Source organism: Neolamprologus brichardi, chromosome 22, assembly GCF_056152115.1.
Source record: "Neolamprologus brichardi isolate AB-2024 chromosome 22, ASM5615211v1, whole genome shotgun sequence".
In the NCBI taxonomy this organism is placed as follows: domain Eukaryota; kingdom Metazoa; phylum Chordata; class Actinopteri; order Cichliformes; family Cichlidae; genus Neolamprologus; species Neolamprologus brichardi.
This window is the reverse complement of record NC_142124.1, coordinates 6,020,746-6,044,738: the sequence shown is the minus strand read 5'-3', so window position 1 is coordinate 6,044,738 and position 23,993 is coordinate 6,020,746. Positions and strand designations below refer to the sequence as shown.

Here is a 23,993-nt window from a genome sequence, read left to right as displayed (position 1 = left end):
ATCTTAGGTCTGCTGCATCCTTATTGGTCAAGGTGTGCAAAGTAGGCCGGGAAAGAAATGCAAAGCAATTTTACCACGGTTGCTGAAAATTGGACAGGACAAAAAGGTCAGTGCTCCCTCTAGAGGTGGAAAGATGGGAGTGCGGTGCCAGTGGTCACTCGGGGCCCTGGGGTCCTGCTGGACTGAGGAGGATATCGTTTCCCGAGGCAGTCGGAGCGGAGGCGGCACGTTTCCTTACATCTGTGGTCAGTCGGTGTTTTAAAAGAAACTGAGTGCACTCTGGTAACTTTTATCATCTTATAGACTTAAAAAAAAAGACAAACACTTTTCGTACAGTATTAAAACCTTTACTCATGATACAACAAACAGAAACGAGATTCAGAATTAATGACTGAAAAAAAAAGTTTCATATTTTTTTTCTTCTTTCAATCCCCAAAGCACACAATAGTCAATCAGCTCCACATGTACGATGGAGTAAGATACAAACAGGACAAAGAACAGACACACGAGAAAGAGAGAAATTAATAACGAGTGACAGATTCTTCCATTCTGATTTTACACTTCTCGTATTTGTTTAATACTTTGTAATAAACAAAAGATGAATAGCATAGATTGAAAAGACTGATACAAGAAACGAGACAAAGAAAGTGTGTGTGACGTTTTTAAAGTGAAGAGTAAACAATTAAGGAAGATTCTAGATCTACTGGAAAATAGTTTTTCTGCTTTTCTTCTTGATCAACAACCGAACACCTGATCTGAGTTCTTGTCCCTGCCCTTCTTCTCCTCCCTCCTCGGCTCTCTGACCTACTCTTCGCGGTTCCTCCAACCTCAAACACAACCACCTTCTCCTTCAGCAGAGAAATCCAGTTCAGCTGATCCTTCCTATCAAGTTAATGCAACCAGATCCTGCTCACCACACCTATGCATTTTAGTGGTCTATGCACTGTTTCCTCTAAAGTTAGAACCATATTTTCTCCCTCATAATCTAAAACAGACTCTGAAAAGCTTTTCAAACGTCCACTTTTAGCCAGACAGGTAACACCCAGCGGCAAAAATACCAAACCAAACCCAGCTTAAGAAGAGCAGGTCCAGGACTAGGCTATGCTAGCCCTCTTAAATCGTTCCTTATCCTAATTTCACTCATCGATGCATTCCCCTCTCCTTTATAAACCAAAGCAGATCTTTTCAGGCTATTAAGCACCAATGCACAGCTTGAGCACCCAGAGGGGTCCACAACACTGATCCACTCTCTCCTGTGACCAGCACGTCCCCTCTCCACACGTGCTATCATTCAACTCCTATTAGGGCCCCGTTAGTAAGCATCACAGACAGGCCGAGGTGAGCGCACACTCTGCACGATCACAACATATGACATGACAGACAAGCGCTGGGGACTGAGTGGCCCTGCATTTAAAAATGGCTGCAAACAGCTTGGCAGTGATAAATAAACCAGTGAAGGTGGTGGCGGTTTTGAGGCTGCACAGCACACTCTTTAGCACTCACTGATCAAACAGGAGGGGCCTTGGCGCCTGGGTTAAAACGTCCAATCATAACACGGTGATCAAATCTTCAGTCACAGCCCGCAGGCGGGAAAAAGCATATTTATAATCAACGTCTTTATTCTCAAAAGCGAGTCATTTCAAAATGTAACAAAGATGGCGACAACAATACTGCTACACAGTCAAAAGGTCACAGCATGCGTCTGCCTTGAGTGCACAAGGTCGCAACGACAAACGTTTTTGGCGGTGCGGCGCGATCCCGAGGCCCCTCGGTGGAGACCACAGATCGCCGCAGCTCTGCCGTCAAGTAAAGTAAGCAAAGAGGGACACACACCACGGGATCCCTTCGCCATAGCTCTCCAACACTTTGTCCCACGATAAGCTTCACATCCTTTTCAAACGGTCCGAGTCCATTCCGATGGAAAGCCCGACAATTTTCAGCCCACGTGGGTGACTGAATGTTAAGTTTAAAAAAAAAAAAAAAAAAAGGCAGTGGAGATGGGGCAGTACAGGAAGGAAGGAGGCCGGGCTGTACTGACCGAGATCGGGCCAATGAGCGAGTTCATCACCCCTCCAGCCTGGCTCCCTTTCCTGCACCATTTTATTATTTCACGCAACTAATTTATTTAACAGCGCTCAGCAAGTCACAGCCAAAGCTACAGTTTCTGCCAGTCAAAAGGCGCAGCTGCAGAAGATCCCATACACATGTGCATAAAACCTTACACACATACCTTAAAACAAAAGCTGAAAAACAAAAACACCCAACCACCAGCTTTTGCCAGGACAGTCAGCCTGAAAGCTTGAAACGTCTTAGCACAGAAAACCTGCAACGACTGTATCGCTGTTTTACTGTTTCTGTTTATTGTCTTCTAAAGGCTAAGCTCATAGCAAAACGTAAAGGAATCCAAAAAAAAAAATAGCATAGCACAACTTAAATACTTTGCTGTTATATGGAGGGATGGGAATACCTAAATGATTTTACTGCCAATTAATATTAATGTAACAGACTAAGCTAAAATGAACTAATGCCAGAAGCACAACAGATATAATGCATGACAAGTTGAACCACGATGAGTATACAAGTTGCATATTTTGACTTTTGAGGAATCACCAACAGAAATCGGCGTCCGTTCAGTCAACTCTGCATGTGTGTCTAGTACTTAATGTCAACTAGTGAACCCTCCAGCACTGTGACTGGCTCTATAATGATTCCCATCCCAAGGTATAAACACGGTGCAGTAGCAGCAGGCTTAAACATTCAACAGAGGAAGCTCCAAAGCTAAAATCCTGCAGAGAAAGTTTCAAGGATATCAACCAACCAGAAGAGGAGATTATTCACACCATCACACATCCTGAAGTCAGCATACTCTCTGAGCGGCACACGAAGGAAAAAAACAAAAGCTTGTTTAAGGTAAAAACTAATCCACAGCCCAACTGTCTCAGGATAACCAAACCTGTGTCCAGACCACAGATTTCAAAGCTCAATGGCTGCAGAATCACTCAAGTCTCTATTATTTCATCTGAACCACCTCAAGTCACTAAAGCACTGAGACCGTACTACAGCTTATACAGTACAAGAATGCTGGTAGATGCTCGTGCATCTCACCTAAATCATGAGCTTATCACCATCTCGCTTCGCTTGCTAATACATAACACGAGTCAGCAATGGTGCATAAGAGAATGAGCTTTCTCTGCATGTAGGAAATGAATGGACATCTGGAGACTATTTGTTGAGTTGATCGTTTGTATGCAAGGAAAAAGAAGAAGTGAAACAAAACCAAACTCTAAGGTTAGACCAACTTATATGTTAAACACAACACCTGTTTTACAGGTCAACTGCCAGCCTCTATGTCCACATCACATGGGGGAGGCCGCGGATCCTCTCTGAGAAGAAGTATTTGGACTATTTGCAGGGCGGGAAGCTCTTTGCTCATTCTGGTAGCTGGCGGACCCCAAAATTCAACAGCTACTTCCACTGCTTCCACCAGGCAAACTGCTTCCTATAATTACAAAACAAACTAACTCTGGCTGTGACTGGTAGAGCACAGAGCCTTATCAGCCACAGCCAACAAGTACAAGCACTTTGCTGGTATTCATTTTCCAAAGTAAGGAGACTAAAATAAAGGCCGGGGTCTTAAAAAAATGAAAGAAAACTTCAAGAGGGAGATTCAGTTTTAAGCTAGAGTGGAGAACGGCTGTCTGATTTGTCTGTGTACTTGCATACTGTAATTGCATTGATGTAAATGTGCAAGTCTTAAATGAAAAGACCGTATTCGTTATTTAGCACCTGGTAGAGGACACTTGTGCCTCTTCCCTGTAGAATGATACTGCAAAATGTGTATCTAATTTCTATTCAATGTGGTGACTAAAAAGGCTAGATATACTTCAGAATGTCAACACTCTTTTAAATACTAACAAAAATGGCAGCAAATCTTTATGTGTACCCCAGTATTGCTCGCCTTTGAGCACGTGTAGACGGTTTAATTCATAGTTTTAATATCTCCTGATCGTGTGGTAGCTGCATTTGACTTTTCACTGTAATTCTCAGATTCAGTTGCTCACAAATTTCAATCACAGTAAATGTCAAGTGCCATTGTCAACAAAATCCAGCCAACCAATTACCAAGAACTACAGGAAACATTGGCAGAAGTTGGTGCAAAAGCAGCATTGAGGTGTGGTTTGGCCCTGGGCTCCAAAAGGTTCAATGGTGAAGGTTTAATGGTTGTCACATGGGAATCCAGTCCAATGTTGATTCAACAGCTAAAAATAGAGCTTTATAATTTGTTTGGTGGAGCCACATCTTTGACGTTCTCAAGTGTGAACAGGCCTTTGTTTTCACATGACTCCATTTTTTTCCTATTATTTACATCTACTGTACAAAAGGTTGCAAGCACCGAGCCCATACACAGTGAATAAAGTTTTGAAAGAGTAGGTAGTAGGTGTAGGATTTCCATTATATATAATCACAAGTTAATTCCAGGAGAAACACGACATACGCGAGGATCTTTGTAAACATGGGGGCATCTTCACCGATCTCCATCCTCAACATGAGATCTATAACGAGCTGTGGGCTGCAAAATTACGTCAATGGACAAATTATGCAAATCTCAGCTGCTGCTTTTTGTATTGCACAAACCCTGCTTTAACAGAGAGTATGGGTGCAGCACAGCATGCCTCTCAAACTACAATAACTGCTGGGTTAATTTACTGAAGAGTCTCCCTGACTCAGTTTAGACAGGCCGTTCAGTTACATGCAGAACTGCTCAGGGAGAAATTCAAATCATTTTCCTCTTTTATGTTCAACACACAATCGATTAAAAAAATATTTGTCTAAAACAAACAAACCAAAAAAACCCATAACAAATGGAGATGTTCAGCTGTGCTGCGTGTCAAGACAGTAACGGTAATATAGTCGGTAATATCCAACATCCAATCTGATTATTATTTGTTCAGGACGTGACCGAATTTTTATAACAAATCACCACATGGGATTTGAAAATAACACAACAATAAGAAAATCCTACACTTAGTACCTTCAAGTTCATCTTAGATGTCTGAGATGGTCATTTCTAGGAAACAGAAACATTTACACAGTTACAATTCACAAAAGTGCATAAAAATGACCACCAGCAAGAGGAGCCGTTAAATGAACGGGAAGTTAAATGAATACTCTTTTTCTTTTTGCATGAAGCTGTACTTCCTGTGAGCCTCAAGCTGTTTAAACCATCTGCCAAAGTAGAGAAAAGGATAAAATAAAACTTAAAAAGAAAAGAAAAAGAAAATAAATTCAAGTCATTCTTCTTACAAAGCCCGCTGTGCGCACCAGGGCGGGAAGGACCATGTTTGGCTGTTCAAAGTCCTCCCAGCCCCCTTTTTCCTGGATTTCAAAGCCTTGGAAAAAGCTCTCATTTCATGAGTACAGTACTTCAAAATAGAAACTTAAACAAGTTTCAGCATGAATAAAAAGCATTAAACATTTCAATTTTTACAAGATTGGATGAGCTCGTTGGGAGGGTGTTTCTGCCTGTCCATTACAGGGCACCTCCTGACAAAAAAAAACAAAACTTTTGATGATGGACAGTTGATTGAAATGCTATGCACCTGATTTCAAGCTAAAATCAAACATGAATAACTAACCGGCTAGTGATGGATATAATATGCAGAGGTGCAACTGGCAGTAACCCAAGTAAAAACAGGGGAGGTACACCAGTTACTCAGAAGCAAAAACCCACTGCGAGTTGAAGATGGGAAAACGGAAGGCTAACTTAAAATTAAGACATTTACTGTATATATAAGATAAAAAGGGCGTGTATTCCTTGAGTCATAACCCCTATGGAGGAAAACTGGATATGGGAAAACAAGTGAAAATGTGTGTGTCTCAGTATTAGGAAACTTATTTTCACAGCCATATTATCTGTGTATTAGTTACATCATAGGTCAATCCATGGTTGCAATTTAAGGTATCTGCATGCGTGTGTGTGTGTGTAGACAATTAGCCAGGGTGAAGGTGTGTTTTTGTGTGTCCACCAGCAGGTGCTGCAGTTAAGTGAGGAAGAACAAGAAGAGCCAACGACCCAACACAGAGGGGTCGTGTTGGTAATCCTGGTGTGCACTGGATCCTGACCGGAACAAAGCTGGCTCCTCCTCTAGGTGAGCTGGTGAGGCGCCTCTAGCATCTCCATCAGGAAGGTGTCAATGGGCGTATCACCAATCAGTTTAAAGAAGAACAAGTGCTCCAGGCACTTCAGACCGATGGAGCGCAGTGCCGGGAGCCGGAGGAGGAGCTTTGCAAACCTGCATAACAGAAGGAATGATGAGGGACAGAAATGGCTTAAAATCAATTAAAATGCACGAAAAATTGTGAATAAGTTTTCAGATTACAGAAAGAAAGCATCCTGGATAATCTGTTAATATGATGTATTTAAGCAAAACTAACAGTTTGTGAAAACATGAGTTGGAATACATAAAATATCTGTCCATAATCACGATCTAACAGTGTACAGCTCAAGTTATGCTTATAGTACACAGAATCTGCCCCCACTCTTGCATTGAGTTTCAAGTGACAAGATATCAGCAATACGAATACTTTATGCCAATCCGAGTTATCTCATACAACTAAACTAAAAAAATGAATTATAAATTACTGTTTTATTTTAACAAAGTCAGTGGATTTAAGAGGACTTGATTAAATGCTGCCCAGGATTCTTGGCTGTTTTCACACTATGAGCACAAGTAAATTTGATCAAGATACAACATTCAGTTTGTTTGGTAACAGCCCAGAGACTAATTCAGAAAGGCAGACTGTATCAGCTGCTCTGTGCAGCGGTGATGAGTGTACGTGGGTATGTGTAAACAGCAGAGCCCCCAGCGACTTCACCTCTTGTCTGTAGTCACATGTGCAATATCTTACCTTCCCTGCTGATCGGGATATTTCTGTTTGCAGTAAGACTCCAGAGATGCGTACACCCTCTCTCTTAGGAGCTCCACCTCACTGGAGTTGGACAAACCCTTAGCATCTTCAGGTAAAAACAGAATATTTTCATTATTTCAACAGTTTAAAATTTCTTCAGTTTTCCAGACATTAATGAGTCTGTTTAATTTTTAGTTTTCCCAATGATTTTCAACATTGCACCTGCACATGTACCTGGATTGAAGAGAATGATTGCTCGAAGGCAGCCCAGCTCTGTCTTGTCCATTTGCATGTCTCTCATTTTACTAACAAGCTCTGTCAAAACCCTGAAGAGAGGACAAGAGATATGCAAAGAGAGAGAAGTCCCAAATGGAGACAGTAGGAAAAAGCCGGAAGAGAGAGGGGGAGAAAAAAGAAAGGATTGTGCCAGTGAAGAATAAAAAAAGAGGGGGAATCGATAAAAATAGGAGGAAATACATGAGAAAAAGACAATATTAAGTGAAACAGAGAGACCAGATGGCAAAACCACTGCTATTTGTGGTTACTTATTAATATAATGACTGTAAGTTAGGCCGTGGCTGAACACTGCTGGTTCTGCAGCTGCACCGGTGACTGAATCTGTCCTATCATGAAAATGGCTGGCAAATGTCAAAATCTACAATGACTGGAGATAAAAATGTTTTTAGTAATTTCTTGTTTAGTTTAAAACTTTAATTTGTGTCTTTCCCTCAACTGCTCATGGAGCAGAGACACTCGGGTCAGAAAAATATTTTTCATTTACCAAACACAGACACATAATTTGGACCAAAGCTTTTGAGAATAAACCCAAAATGTATTTAGTGAAGTGAACATATCCTGTTGTTGTCTCTGTTAAACAGTTTTTTTTTCTTTTTTAACTCTTCATTTCAAGTACAAAGCTGTGGCTGTGGGGACAGCAGACCCACCCATCTGCTGTTAAAGCCTCCTGTTTGAAAGGCACAACCAGTGAGAGGAGGTAAAACGGCTCGTTTCAGGCAGTGGATGGACTGAGAAGCTGCGCAGAGACCGAGGTGGAAATAATCCCCTGTAATTCCTAACAGTAATCCTTTAAACATAATTTAAGGTTTAAAAACAAACTACACTTTTCTAGGACTGTCACCAGCATTTTGATGAAATGCTCACTTTTAAAATAATTTCTTAAAATTAAAAATAGAATGGCGACTTTTAATTTTTCACAACTGCATGAATAAATGCAAGCAACTAACAAAAACACAACCTAAACATGAAAATGTCACAATAACAACATTTTCAAACATTTCATTCAATGCATTTATCAATCTTTAGTAGATGTTGTGTTTTGCAATCTAAACTATTAAGTGTTTCCCCTCCAGGCAAACGAACTGAGTGAAAGAGGAATGGGATACAATTATAGAGGAAGAGGAAGAAGTGATGACTGTTAGAGACTGCTTATTTGCTTCTCCATCCTCCTTGATCAGAAACGAACATCTGTTTTTAATGACAGGGTTTGGTTTTTTTTGTTTTGTTAAACAGACACCACCTTAACCAACATTACGATGCACTGCCAAATCAATTGTTTTATGCACGGCAGCGCTCTGGATAAATGCCCCCCCCCCCCCCCTTTTTTTTACTTGAGAAAGTGGAGGAAACGAGTAATTTATGGGGTACACCCAGAGTACGTGTCATTATTTTTATACTACGGGTATTTCCCATCTGATGACAGCTAACAACATCTCCACTGTAAATTAGGGGCTCTAAACTTTAACCGAGGACTTATACAGTATTTGCTGTTCACAAAGGCAGTCCACACATTTAGTTTCACTCTGCAGTCGTCTAACCTAAATATACTTTATGCTCTAAGAAAATGAAGTGCCAAAGTGCAAAACATTCAGTGACAGGATGCATTCAAAGCCACAAACAACACATGGTGTCTGACAGTACGCCGATCATTTACAATTTTTAGTAGGTGATGTTCAGACTTGTATCCTGTTGTAAGAACCTGGCTTGCAGCTGTAAGGCTGCAGGAAAATCTAACAGCATCAACGTTTCCACGTCGTTTGTTTGTTTGTTTGTTTTAAGGTAGACTTAAAGAGGAGGGGTTCAAGGAAAGTGTTTGTGTAGTGGGGTAATTACCTGTCAAATATGGCCCCAACCTCGGCATTGTGCGCCCTGTGTATTCAATCACAATGTGTTATTACAATGTCATTACACAGTTACAGTACAGTACTTTCTGTTCTGAGCCCTTCAGCTGTACAGGTAGTGCACAGGTAGTCCATGCTTACATGTGATGCGACATGGTTGTATTAAATTTGACGTCTGGTTTAAGGTTTGCTTTATTTGAAAATTTATTGTGCATGTACTGTTACATGTTGCTAAATGTGGACCTCTGTTAGAAATTTGATGTTCTTTATTACATTATAGTGTGTATATAGTATTCAATGATTTGCACATGTATTAAAACAAGCACAGGCTGTAACAGATTTTATGAGCCGAATGCAGGACAGCAGATAAACATCTTACAGAAAGGGCCCTTCAACGTTTAAATGATTTTTCTAGCTAAATGTTAACAGATCTGGAAAGTAACCTGAGTAAATGTCACTGAACTGTGTCTGTTGGATGAAGAACAGAGGCTTGACGAGCAGAATACAACATTTAGGACGACAAATTAACCACGCACAAAAAAGGAAAATAAAATATCAGTAAACAGAAAACACATTTAAAACAGCACAAACACAACAACAAAGTAAAGCAGAGATGCTTTCTACCTTTGTCATCGATTTATTTTCACATAAATGTGGAGCGTATGTAGGCAAAAGGTCACTGTGTGCTTCTTTTCTGTGTGTGTGCTCATTGCGTTATCTTTCCTCTTGGCCATCTAGTCAGTAGCAGCATAATAATATACTAAATTTAACTGTTCAGTAGCTTCTTTGAATGAGGTCAGCAATGACCATAATTTAGTATTCAACTGAATGAAACACTGCTAGGTAAGGACTGGGTCTGCTTGTTCTAGGAAAGGGTCATTGACCAGGGAAGCAAACAGGAAAGGATGTGCAATAATCAATTTACTTTCTGCCTGTCCAAACTCAAAAGAAAGATGGTACCTTTCAAAATAAGACACCAGAGTCATGGTACTATTAAGACTTACATCTTTTAAACCTACATCGTATTAATCTGGACCTGCTCAGCTTTTGTGTTTGCTGAAATTTGTCCGTTAGTTCATGTAGTTAAATTATGCGTTTTTCAGTTTTGTGTGTGGAGCTTCTTTCTTTTCTTGTTTTTTTAAAAGAGCTTGTGGTATTAAAGCAAAACGTCTACAGCGAGTAATGTGTTACAAAGAAATATCCACATCCTCTTTCATAAAATATGGTTCAGTAGACTCAAACAGATGCTGATGCCAAGCGGAAACAGAAGCCTGCTGCTAGTAGAGAGCAGTGCTATGAGAAAATTACCTTTGAGCCATTTGCAACAAGCCCAGCATGATTTGAACTAAACTGGATTTGAAGCCAGGATTAACCATTTGTAGCAAATTAGTAATCTATTAATGTGCAACTACTGTGAATTAAAACACTGTGATCAAGCCAAAACTTTAGAGAAGATTAACCAAGAGCTGCAATACGCATACTGTTTTTTAAAATCAAAGGCAAAAACCATCTGACATCCCATCATGACATAAAACACGTTATTTCACCTTACCTAAGTATTAAACGATGGAAGCTGAAATAATGCAGAAGACTAGAGAGGCCACGTATGTAGCGATGAATAGTTTTGGCCACAATTATGTGAGTAAATTGAAAAGTTTCTAATGCATCAACTGCAAACAAACAGTGCACCATTTTGTTCTGGGTCCTCGTCCAGCAAACCTCTCGGCTATGAGGGGAAAACCCCCGCTCAGCGCAGCCACACATGCCTGGGGTGCGACTTGGCGGTCAGTCGGGGAAATATACCCCCTTCACGAAGCTGGCAACTTTTCAATCTTTGGCCTGCGGTCATAAACGCTACGTGGATTGTGATCTGATGGTTTCTTGTAGACACACTGGAGTTTGCATCAGAACTTTAATCATTTATAAATGTGCCAGAAGTGTCCGTTTGTATATCAGCATCCATATTAAAGCACGATAATTCAAAGAACATAAAGTTTGACATCTTTAACTTATAATTAAATCTGTTTATGCAAGTTAAGCCAGTCGTACTGAAATTGTGGGAGGGGGGGAAAAAGATAATAAAAAAGGGAAGATTTAACAACTTTTAACATACTTACAGCCTCTAAAACGTTCTGCACAGTAATTAAATTATAGTCACATATTTTTAAAGACATTTCCATTTCATATTTGCACATAGGATTGTACATTTGCCAGCCATTACCACATTATACAATGAGTGATATGCCACTGAGTGTGCAAGAGTTTGCATGCATGCCTATTGCTAAGTATTAGTCACCAGCCTCCCTGGCATGCGCTGTGATCCTACAGGCAGCACTACAGAAGCAAAGTCTCTCAGCCAATTACAGCCAATGCAGAACACAGCAGCTGCAGCCAGCCAAAGATGAACACTGTAACCTCGATTCTTGTTCACTATCCAGAGAAACCAAAAGGGATTTCATTTTGGCTTTCCAGGATCTGCTTATTTTACTATGTAGTACAGGATTTTATACTGCATACATGTAGACGTAGTACACTTGAGATTCAAAGTAGAACAGCTTCTGAAAATGCACTTATATAACAAAGCTAAAACCCTCTAGTGAACACAATTTTTTGGTTTGTGCCTTCTTCTCCTTAAGGCTGCAGAGAGTCCCAAATGTTGTTTGTGCGTCAGAGTTGCACCGTTTGTGTTTCCATACATTGTGGCATTACCTGTCAAAGATAGCTCCAACACCTGCACTGTGGGCACTGTTCCTGTGGACATGCAGGCCTGTGGCAAGTAAAATCCCGTCCTTCACCGAGATGGAGCGATGGGAGAACGATGCAATCAGGAGCTCATTCCAGCCTGTTGAAAAGTTGGTGTCTCAGTATCTTTAATGAGGTTTATTTCATGTTTAAAAAACAAATACATTAAACTTTATTTATTAATAAATGTTTATAAAAGCTTTCATTTCATCCTGTAAGCAAGTTTTTTTTAACCACACGATTGCCTTCATTTGAACTTGGTCGAGTTTAATCTTTGGTTGCATCTAAATATGGCAGGTGACTAAATAATTTCCTGATCATTTAAATATATATAAAAATATGTAAATAAAATTCAGCAACTACTGGTGCAGCTAATACATGAGACAGATCCCCAGTTCAAGACTAAGACACACAAACCTAGCCTCAGTAGGTCACAAGCTACTGTGCTCCTGCAAAGCCCAGAAAAATGGGAGAGATCAGGCAGAACACTCATCATTAAATGTGTGCAAAATCAAAGACACGGATCCATTCAATGTGACAACCCGTCAGAAACAAGAGATTACCCAAATTTACCTCTATAGTAACTGTACTTCACAAAGCACAAAAAGCAGAACATGTCAAATACCCTTGCAAAAATAGTGTGCAAGTTTATGCTTAGCTTTTCTTGGCTGTAGCGGCTGCTGTTGTAATAACTGCATCAAATATACTGCTCAATAAATAAATAAGTAAATAAATATGGGAACACTTAAATGAAACATGATTGATGAAATAATTATTCAAGTTGAAAATCTTTACTGACACAGTGTGAAATTTATTGAGAACAAGACGTAACAATGGATCTTAAAAACCAAAATAATGAATTCAAAATAACATCAAAGAGTTAAACTTAACATTGTTAAATTGTTTCCTGAATTTCTTTGATCAGCAAAAGTGATGTTTGCATTCTTCTTTGATGCACAAGTGAGGCTAAAAGCTGCACTGGAAGTTTTAAGATCGGGTTACAGCACAATATAAATCCTGAGAACTAAAGATTATGTAAGATTAAAATGTTTCAATTTTGATGGATTGACCATATGGTGTACTTTATATCAATCCATGCATGGTGAAGATCAAACTGTAATGCCATTGTTACAAAGAACCACAAAAAAAATGTTCATTGTTTGCAACAACCGCCCTGTTATTTGTGCATTTTTAAAAACGTTGGAGTATATCATGATAGTTTTAACTAAGAGTAAAACCAGTAGAATCTCATCTGAGTCATTAAACCGGATCAAATCAGTCTGACTTACCTGCACGTAGCAAGATGACCTGGTCATCCAGGGGCAGCTCTGAGAAATGAGGGATCCTCTTGGCCCACTCCACCAGCGTGAAGAGCTGCTTGTCTGCTGCCTGGCAGATGTTGGTGACTGGATCGTTGGGCTGAAATAAGCAGATTTACAGTATGAGTGGTAGTGATTTTATTGCAGCTTTAATGCTGCAATGAATAATATTACAACTAATCTGACGTCTAACAGTAACTGTATCACGCAAAGCTCAAGAAACACAAACTGGTAACTGCTATACAGTTTGTTTAAACTCTGACTTCCTTTGATAATTATTTCTATTGTTAAAAACATCTAAAGGGTTTATTTCCACCTCCAGGCTACTCACAGAGCTGCCGCCCGAACTTCCATCTGCATGCAGCTCTGTCTTCTGCTCTACGGCCATCTCTGCTTCCAAAATCTTCTCTACTGGCATCTCCTCGTTGACGGCACTGGTCGACTCCACGTCACCATCTCTATCCTTGTTCCTCTGCCGCTCCTCTTGGACAGCTGCAGGACAAGGGAGAGAGGAACACAGGGGAAAACAATAAAGGGCAAGAAGGTTGGAAGGGAGGAAAAAGTAGGAAGAGCAGAAAGGAGAAAAAAAAATGTGGGTGGGTAAAATGAGTGAATGTATGTTATTATGAGAGGAGGAAAAGTACACAAGCAGAGGAATGGCCGAGAAAGCAAATGATTTGGGTAGGCAGGCAAATGTGGAGAACAAGAATAAACAAAGAATGAGCCAAGGTAAATAAAGTGAGAGATGCAGAAAAGGAGATTAACAGATAATGTGTGAACAATGAGGGATAAAGATTGGTGTAGGAAAAGTTGAGCATACAAAAGGAAAGAAGCAGAAAGATTCAAATGAATTTTGAAATATGAAAAGAAACAAACAGCAGGGAGAGAGAGGCACATGTATACACAGTTCATAAAAAAGTCTCTCATACTGTCTTTCATACTTCTTTCAGGTCCACAACTAAGGCAGAAATAGACCAATTAAGACATACCACATAAATTATTAACAAACCATTTTATAGACAATAAGGAAGAAATTACAGTGAAATCAAACTCAGAGTGTAAGCGCTTTTTCCTAGATTGAATTCCAATTCCAGGCAATTAACAGTTAATGGCTGGAACAAAGTTTTTGGAACTATTAAATCCCTGCTGTAATAAAACTAGGTTTCTATTTTCATAAAGTTCAAGCAATTTTTTAAAAAGAAATAAATGCACAATTACGTTAAAATAATCAAATTCATAGTCCGTTACAAATGATTTGCAGTCGAATGTTTTGACAGTCTGATATCCTACAGACATCAGCAGATGCAGATTATGTGACTTGGCTGCTTTGGTTTGTTTAAGGTACCAGATTTATGCCATTGACCTAAATTTTGTAATATGATTTTTTTCAAATAAAGCCTGTTTAATAAGTGTACAAGCTGATTGTGGCAGTCCTAAAGTCATTCAGCTGCCACTCCAGTGATTCTCTTGTCCACCATCCTGGACTAAAGCTGGCGACAGTAGTTCTGGTTCTGCTTGCTGGGAGATCTGCTGTGAGCTGGAAGGCTACTGAAACCAGAAACCGCAGCAGGTGGAGGACTGGTTATCTACCACTACGGCTAGCTCACTAAGGCGGCAGAGCAGAACAGAACCGGGACTACCAATGCCAGCTCCAGTATGAGACAGTGAAGTGGCGTCTGTCTGCAGTGCAAGACAACAGCTGGTTGGCTAATTAAAAGAATCTGGATACGTATCCTCACAGTATTCTTACTACGGTACTACCAAGCATCAGTTTATTCTTAAATAAATGTTTCCACACGGTTGAACGGACCTCTTTTGTAAGTGTGACTCTACTGGGCTGCACCTGGTTAAGAGCGAAGAGTAGGTAACTTAAACTAGTGTAATGATGACTGAATGAGTGGGCATACTCAGCAAACTTTCCCTGTAACCATGAAGGTTAAAAACACATGGGGAAGTAATTCGAGGCTGGCACTGGTCCTCCTCTCAGCACTGGCAAGAAACAGTGGAAAAATATTTTAAACTAGCTGCTCCTAATTGATAGGCAATGTAATATCTCTGCTTCCTGCTCACTCATACAGGCACAGACACACACCCCTCCCTCCCTCTTCTCCTTACATCTGTCGTTCATCTTGGCCACTACAGAAGGAGGGTGGGGGAGAGAGATCGAGAGGAAACAAAAAGAGGAAGAGAGGGGGAAAGGGGTTAGTGTTTACAAGGCTTACCCACCCCCATCTCCCTCTCTACCACTCTTTACTCGCTCTTTCTATCCTCCATCGTACACATATTAAAGCCTTTTCAGTCATGGAATATGTAGCATTGCTGCTTCATCAAGCTCATCAATTAGATTTGGATGATTTGTGACATTTAACAGGCAAGAATAGAAAGCAGAGGAAGTTGCATATAATTTAAGAGATCATTACAGTCCCTTTAAGATACAAGTCTTTTCCATAATCAGCATGAAGTGAGATTAGCTCTCTAATCTGAGTGTCAGGCAGAGATTACGCTCCCTTGCAGAAGTACATGCAGACAGCTGCAGACACAGAGGAAGAGTAGTTACTTCTATTATATTATTTTGTAGCAAGCGTGGAGCACTTTTGGGGGAAGCATACAAAGTAGATGTGTGGACAAATCTGCCTGGCCACAGCAAATTAAAAGGAGCGCTGACAGCTACACAAAGCTTTGCGTATAACTTCTAATGTTGAAATTTGTGTCACGTGGACAATCATGCTGTAGCAGATAGGAATACAACAGTGGCGTCAGCAACATTTTCAACCGCTTTACTCAAATTTGCAGCGACCGAATGATGCCTGGAATCACATGGAAGCTTGTTAAGAATAATTTATTTTGTTGTTATGACTGGTGACGAAAATATACAATAAAGATATCTCATATGAATTGGTTCTGATTTTTTGCATGCCTTCCATTCTGATTGCTCTGGTTGGACAGATCTAGTGGGGTTGCCATCGTGTCTGTTATCGTTAACTGAACTGCGTGCTTATACAGGCACAATACCAATTTGTTAAATTGTCATCAGATTAAGACAGAAGTGTCTTTTTAAGTAGTTTTTACACATGTATTGCAGCCGTCAACTTCTCTATATTGTTATTTTACAGCACAAACCACAAACTCAGTGAGCGTGACATTAGCAAGTCGTTAGCTTGCCACTTCCCTTGTAAAAAGGTGGACTGTGGTGATGTGCAAATAACTCCGGTACATAGTCCAGAACATTTACCTCTACTGAAATGATGTCATTAGCGCTGCCTACTGAACGCACTAAGCAGCTTTCTCACCCTAAACCACATGGAGTAGTGCTAACGTGTGAAAAACGCTTAAATTAAAGGAAGAATTAATTTTATTTTTATGGTATATCATAGCTCTTAAAATGTAAGGTGAAGTTAAAAAGTTAGGCTCAGCATTAGGCTGCAGAAACTGCAGATTATGCAGACATTAAGTCCCACAGAAAGCATGCTGCCTCGAATGTTCCTAAATCTGTGCTGTCTTAATACTCCACAACCACAGTGACAACAGTGGTGACATAGCTTACATTTAACTTGCATTAAGTCATTATCAATGTTCCTAAAATATGCATTGTACAACGGTAAGGAATTCAGTGCTGATCTAATAATAGGACACGAGAAAGCACAGGGTGCAATATGGTTAGCTTACTTACACTACTCAACTCTAAGACGCTTAGCAGCAGATAATCTCAGATGGGCCGGCTTAAAATGGATATAAGGTAACTTTCAGTGTTAAGACACTTGTACAAGGCAAGATACAGATTAGTAGATGTTTGTAAAGGTTTCTTAAGGACAGCAGTGAGAATTCTGAATGGCGTTTGATGGTTCGTGCTAATTGCCATGTCATCCATTTTAACATTGTTATTGTTTAATAACTGTTAACAAGGCATGAAGTCTGAGTAAATATCATTTTCTTTTTCCTTAATCCAATTTATGGGACATATAAAGCTCATTGGTAGTGACACAAAGATAAACATTTTTTTAAAGTTAAAACCTTAGTTCAAATCTTTTCTGTTTGTTCCACTGCGGTCTAAAGACACAAATTAGTCAAATTAATTTGTGGAAAAAAAGCACAAAATTGTGTTCAGGCTGTGTCAGACTGAACTACAGTGCACACAAAAACACAGCAGAGCAACCACAATGGAAGAAATGCGCACTTTGGTAACTTCACACAAAACCTGGCAAAGCTACAGTTTTGAGCAGGGTTGTACCGAGATGTGAGCTTACTTATTTGTATTTCAGAAAAATGTTTATGTCCTATTTTCACTTCTTTGTTTTCACTCTCCGTTCCTTCACTCGTGCTTCGGCTCACTGAAGCTGCTCTCCATTTCTCTCTCTCACCCTTTGAATGGGGACATTAGGGCCAAGATTCAAAGCTGTGTTTACAAACAGTAACCAAAGATTTCTGTGGCGTACTTTAAAGTAACCAAACTGATTTTTACAAACTGTTGCGCAGTGTGACTGTGAGGGGCTGGCTCAATTGCTTCATGTTGGCTACTCCACCAGTCAGAAATGATCACTGCTGCAAACCCCACCCATTACATTTTCACAAGTACAAGGCAGGGACTTTTTTGGAAGTTTAAAATGGAACTTAATTTAGATACTGGTTCCTGCAGCAAAGGCACCAAGGCCGAAACACAACACTGGGCCAATTGAAAGCGCCTTTCAGGACATTACTCTTGGCCTTTTGTTATACAAGAATAAATTGCAAAGCTGAATCAGCAACACTCTTGTCCAACTATTAACAGTAAAAAAAACTTTTAAACCTTTAAAAAAGGATTTTAGGACACTGCAAGTTGTAAAGGATGCAGAAAGTATTTTGTGTGTGAATATTTGGCTCTTTGTGTATTTAACCTAAACTTGTTTGGATAAACAGGAATAACACAGAGAAGATTTAGAACAAGCAGATTACAAGGCCTTTTCCTGTTGGCTCACCTTCTCTCTTCATGCCCATGGCCAGGCACTTCTGATAGCGGCAGTACTGGCAGCGATTCCTCTGTCTCTTATCCACAGTACAGTCTTTATTGTCCCGACAGGTGTAGGTCAAGTCTTTTCGCACAGTTCTTTTGAAGAAACCTTTGCAGCCCTCACAGCTGTAGACTCCATAATGCTTACCTAAGAGAAAAGGGAATAATTGCTTTTAATCTTACATGAAACTAACTCAGAGGCAACACAAAGAAAGTAGCTGTATTTTAGACGTCTACTCACCAGAGGATCTATCTCCACAGATGGAGCAAAGACGTTTCTGGGAAAGCATCGGCCCAGGGCTGTGAGATGACAGCTGTTTCAAGCCCAGTGGAGGTTTCACATCATCGGAGCTGCTCACTGCATGAAGCCCCGACATCGACACTGTTGAGTTGATCTGAGAAAGCAACAGAAAAGATGCAAAATGCAATGACAACCAGGCCTTTTATGATACATTATTCACTATTCCCTTTTCATCTCTGTAAGAATCCAAAGACTGTTTAATATTACGATCAAGACTGCACTATAAACTTTAGAGGACACTGAAAATGAAACATGGGCCATTTGCACCTAATTTTTAACCTACTTACTCTTCTCTCTCTGCCACATGTTTGAAAACAGACAGCTATTAGAATCTTCCATGTAAATAACAAAAAAACAGAAAACAATATAAATGGGCTCATAACAAAGAACAAACATTTCTGATATCAAAGACAAACACTAAAGCAAAAACAGCATTTTTTTGAATACTTTGTGTTTAATGTTGAGCATATACAACGTGAAATATTTTGAATGATACTGATTTACAGAGTAAAGTTGGTTTAGCCATCACTTTAGCTGTAGCAAGCTCTAAATCCTACAAAATGACGGATACATCCACATGTACTGAACCATACTAAACAAAGCAAAATGTCACCTGGGGGCTGCTAATTGGGCCGTAACCCACTGACGGTGTGCCAGGTAGGCAGGGCGACCCCAGCGAAGAGCTGATAACAGAAAAGGGGGAACCAATGCTGCTGATGGGGCTGTTGACCCCGGCAGTGGTGATGGGAGGCAGCGAGGTCATGGAAGCTGCAGCTGAGGGAACCAGCGGAGGGGAGCGCTGGCCCGAAGGTGGGGAGGACACAGACGAACTGTCTGGGCTGTGGGAATCTGATAAGAAACGGCAAGATGAACAATACAGTAAATTTCATTATTCATAATAACAGTACACAGCAAAAACGCCTACGTCTATGGATGGCTTTCTCTGTGATGTTTCATGTGTGTGAAAAGTATGGAAAACAAACTGCATTAAGTGAGAGCTTACACTAAGAAAGTATAAAACAACTGCTTAACACTTTAGTTCAACAATACCTAAAGTAACTTAAGCCTTTAAGTCATCAGGAGCTCCACAATATTGTCACATGACAAAACTAAAAACATTATTTCTACAAGGGATGTTGCATCGTGGATCAAGCTTTTTCATAAGCTGCTTTACAACCATGCAACCCCATCAGTAATGTCCATCCACCGTTTGCTCTTCCTGTCATATGGAGAGCAAGGATCAGTGCCCCAGCAAAGCTCAGTTGAGTCACTTGTTTACATTTGGGTCACACGTCACCAGCAGGAAGTATCGACTCCTTCACAGCTTGGTTGCAGTCAACAGTTTGTTTCGGCCTCAAGTGGTTTCCACCGTTATCAGGAACAGCTTCCCTGCATCATTTGCAAAGCACTGTGATTTGTTGGAGGTTGCTGAAAAAGCTCCTTTTTTGAGCCGTAAATTATCATTGGATGCAAACACAGGGCTCCTACTCGTACAACAGATGTGTCCAAGCTCATCTCATTTAATTATATCACGATGTCCTCCTGAGACCCAGCCTATTCATTTATGTCCTCTGTAATGGAAATTTGTTTTTGGTCTATATCTTTTGACTTACTAAAGCAACCCTACTAAGTCCTGATGTGCTCAATTTAGGACATCCTGACCTTTCCAATGATATCTCGTGTGACTGGGTGGCCTCTTTTAGCTCCATAGAGGCAGGAAATTATAAAAAAAAGTTAAACTGAAAGATACTTTTTTTCTTTGGTTCTCGGGAGGATATGCCATTTCTATATACGTAAAGATACCTGTGTTATCGTGGATGAGGTGATATAAATTTCTCTTTGCTTTTAACATTGATTTTAGGGCGAAATTAAGTCAAATGGAACTCAGTAGTTATTCCTTATATTTCTAAAGGAAATAAAAATTTTCTTAATACAGCAATTTGCATGAGTTTTAGTAGAAATGTGTGTTTGTTCTATGTTATTGGTGCAATATGTGAAAAATATGAATATTAATATGAATAAATGTACTTATTTGTCTGAAGACCCTATTTGACTGTGCAATTTCAATCAGATTTATTTAAAAAAATAATGACATAAAATATTGTTGGAAATAATATGTAAATTGTGTTCTTCCCCATCATCATTCCTTAAACTAGTCGGTCCCTTCTACAGCTGGCTGTGCTGCATTCTTGCTGCTGTGGGCGATGTACTGGCTGCCGTCTGATGTAATCACCCCCCCCCCCTTTTTTTTTTTCCCCAGGAACAAAAATCAAGGAATCACGTTGTCTCACAAATCATCTACTGCAGGCCGAGAAGAAAACAGTTATTTCAAAAACAAATCAACAAAGTCAACGAATTGTGCCGTATATTACCCAGATTTGTGTGTGTGTTTAATTTTAAGTGGTGCATACTTTCAGCTGTTCGTGTATTTCAGGGGGAAATAAATAAATAAATAGATCCCCATCACTGGCATGAGTTGTTATTACTTTCCTGGCTTGGGAATAAAGGTTCAAAGTGCTGATAGCCTGAAACGTTTTGGATCGAGGTTAATGAAAAACAGAATCAAAGAGTGAAGAGCGCCTTCTTTTTAGCACAGTAACAACTTTATGATTGCCTCACAGTGAATTATATACATAATTTATTTTTTAGCTTTGACATGTTTTTATAGTACATTGTTTAATTCTATTCCTACATTAGAACAGGCAGAGTTGAACACCGATTCAATCAAATGGGAGATTTTATTTTTAACTGTAAAACAATTATTAAAAACCTACGTACTTTTAGAAGAATGGCAGATGATATTTTGGACACCACACACTGATTTATTTAAAAAAAAAAAACTTCTACCTGGTCAGCTGTGTCAGATGTAACGGTAAATGGCCTGTATTTGCATAGCCCTGAGGACCCCAAAGCACTTTACACATCCAGTCATCCAGTCATCCACCCATACACACACACACATCTGTTTAAGCTTTAGCACTGTGATGTTTAAGCAAGTCTTGTTTTAGTTTATGTTCCTTCATACCACATATCTTTCATAGCTACGATTTTACAACAGATAATAATGTAACATTGATCTATTATTAACACTAGTTTCCAGATGCAAGTCATCTAGACAATAATCCTGTCTGCAGTGCTGAAAGATTAATCTTTGCACATTAGTTCTTCCTTTTGCTTACCTCTGCTGTCTCCCATGATGGTGGTTGGGGCACAGGGGCTGACTGACAGCTACAAGCCGACGTGCTTCCGTCTCTAACAGCCCGATATCAAACTCTAGACCGCGGACTGAGGCCCGGGCCGGAGTTTTTTTGGGAACCCAAAAACGGCTCTGAAATTCCAACAGAAGAAAGAGCACCGTATAAAACAGGAGTGTGACACAGAGGGTCCATTTGGGCATAAAGATGCAAAACAAAACTATCGTGGCTCCTATCTTTACACGGCTGTGAATTCTACCTGTGTTTAGCATTAGAAATATTTGCGTATTTGATGCATTTTGGGTGATTTTACGTAACGTTACAGCTGGACGTTTTAAAGCAGCCAGCTGCTCAGCTGATGCCAAGATTGTCTGTTACAGTACAGATCGAAACACCCGTGTTATATTCCGCAAATAAGCAGCATGCTGACACCAAAACACTGCTCATCTTATCTGGGTTCAACGAGGTGAATAAAACACCCCAAACCAAATGAGATGGAGCCCAGACAGATGGCAACAACCCATCGTTTCTCCATGCTAGCCAACGTTAGCCAAACCTCGTAAACTAACCTAGCTAACTTGCAATGTCTGTGACTACCGAGAAGCAGAGTGGCTTGTATTACATCAAAATCAAGTGGCATTAGACCGATTAACACTTCCGTTAAAGCTAACAAGCTCTGGTAATAAATTGCGTGAAAAGCATAGTTTAAGTTGGCAAAACAAGCCTATCGCTAAAGCTAACTACACTTAGCTACGTAACTTGGCTAGCATGCTAGTTACCACGAAAGCTTCGGAGGAGAGCGAAACTACCGAGAACAAGCCACCCTATCACTCAGTCCTTCTTCCCCTAACCATGCAATCTTTTTAAAAACATGCTGAATATTTTAAGTAAATATTTCGTGCAAATAAATGGAAGTTACTAACGGTTTAGCGGCTCAGCTTCTCCGCATGAAAAGATGTGGCGACTAGGCCTCGTGTGTGTCTGTCTCTCCCCCCACTTTGCCTCGTAGTCAACCCTCCCTCCCCCTGCAAGGATGAAAACATGATGATGATGGTGGAGGATTTGGCTTAGTGCTCTCTCACAGCTCAACGCTGGCTTCCCTTGCTTCTTAAAGCAGGACGTGGACTGTGCGGAGTGTTGTGCCCCACATGTCACTGAGTGAGGGAGACAACATCCAGCGTGAGGGTCAAGAGGTCAAGACTAGTTCAGCTCAGTATGTCAGCTGCATAGATGAAAAGGTTACTGGGAGACACTGAGAAATCAATGCTAATCATAATAATCCTTTATAGTCTTTGTGGTCTTTTCAGATTCAGTATTCAAAACACTTAACTACCTAATTATTCAAAAATATTCTTTTGTTATTGCAGGAGGGGCAGATATGTAAGGCATACGGAAGAGACTGATGGTTGAAAAAGAAACATGTTAGTGGCTGCTTTGCACCTGCAAAGGTAAAAAAGAAAAGATTTTTCTTTGTGGTGTTATCAAGAAAAAGCTATGCATGTCCCAATACAATGCAAATTCAGCTGTGTTTACCACAAATGTACTTTTTATTCTTTGTAAATATATCAGCTGTGAAAGTTATTAATAGTTTATATTCTCAACAGCTGCATTGGTAACAACATAGAATGTTCAAGCAGATTTGTTTTCTGTTATTGATGATCTTTTTTCCCATTTTCCTTTTCAAAAGGGATGTTGGAAAAGTCTGTTGCTTTATGTAAAAGGGAAATCATTTAAAACTTGATGAAGCATCTACAATCAGTTTATATAAACATGAAAGAAACAGCAATGAGATCTGAGGAGAAGTCACATAATTTGTAATGATTTCACAGTGCTAAGGTGACTCAAGCGTAGATGCCTCTATTCATACATTAACACTAGTTAAATGCAAGATTTCTTCTTGATGGAAGAAATTCATCAGTGAAGGGATGCTGGCACTCACAATTGTCACAGTTTTTGTTGCTTTTGCCAAAATTAATGCTTATACATCTATCATACATTAGTATTTCTGGAATGTTTATCAAGGTAACAGCTTAGTTTAGTTAGCTTTACTCAGTTTTTAGTTTTTGTGTCTGAGATGTATCGACATTGCAAGCTGGCTGAACTGGCTGAGTTCAGATTTATTAGTTTAGAATGAATGAAAAACGTTCCCTGTCATGCTTTTCTTGCTTTCATGTGGTCTGCCAGCCTGTGCATTTTACCTAGATTAATTAATTTTACCATTAATGAACTGCAGTTTCGACATTGCTTACATTTTGACATAAAATATAAGAAATAATCCGTTACATTTTGAAATATTAGAGCCAGAATGTGTGTGAATGTTACAAATTTACAAACCCTAGTGCAAAAAAGTTAATTTAAAACTTAATGTAAATAAAATCAGAATGCAATGATTGCCATGTGTGAGAA

The 23,993-nt window shown here is 39.8% G+C and overlaps 1 protein-coding gene across 4 annotated transcripts; it reads right to left on the bottom strand.

Annotated features, from left to right (window-relative positions):
* Window positions 1-325: 325 nt before the first annotated feature.
* Window positions 326-22,747, bottom strand: rxrba (retinoid x receptor, beta a). Of its 4 annotated transcripts, XM_087834703.1 has the most exons (13): window positions 22,511-22,747; window positions 21,573-21,721; window positions 19,007-19,242; window positions 18,334-18,487; window positions 18,061-18,240; window positions 15,224-15,244; window positions 13,440-13,600; window positions 13,079-13,208; window positions 11,757-11,889; window positions 9,040-9,075; window positions 7,144-7,235; window positions 6,910-7,015; window positions 326-6,293 (listed from the first exon to the last, which is right to left on the bottom strand). In XM_087834703.1, exons 2-13 carry the CDS (start codon window positions 21,586-21,588, stop codon window positions 6,146-6,148), a joined length of 1,413 nt encoding a protein of 470 aa, XP_087690829.1. In that variant the 5' UTR covers window positions 21,589-21,721; window positions 22,511-22,747; the 3' UTR covers window positions 326-6,145. The 4 variants fall into 4 exon arrangements, with proteins under 4 accessions (XP_087690829.1, XP_087690831.1, XP_087690830.1 ...); XM_087834705.1 differs by lacking the exon at window positions 9,040-9,075 and having other exon boundaries at window positions 22,511-22,746; XM_087834704.1 differs by lacking the exon at window positions 15,224-15,244 and having other exon boundaries at window positions 22,511-22,746.
* Between the last annotated feature and the right edge of the window lie 1,246 nt (window positions 22,748-23,993).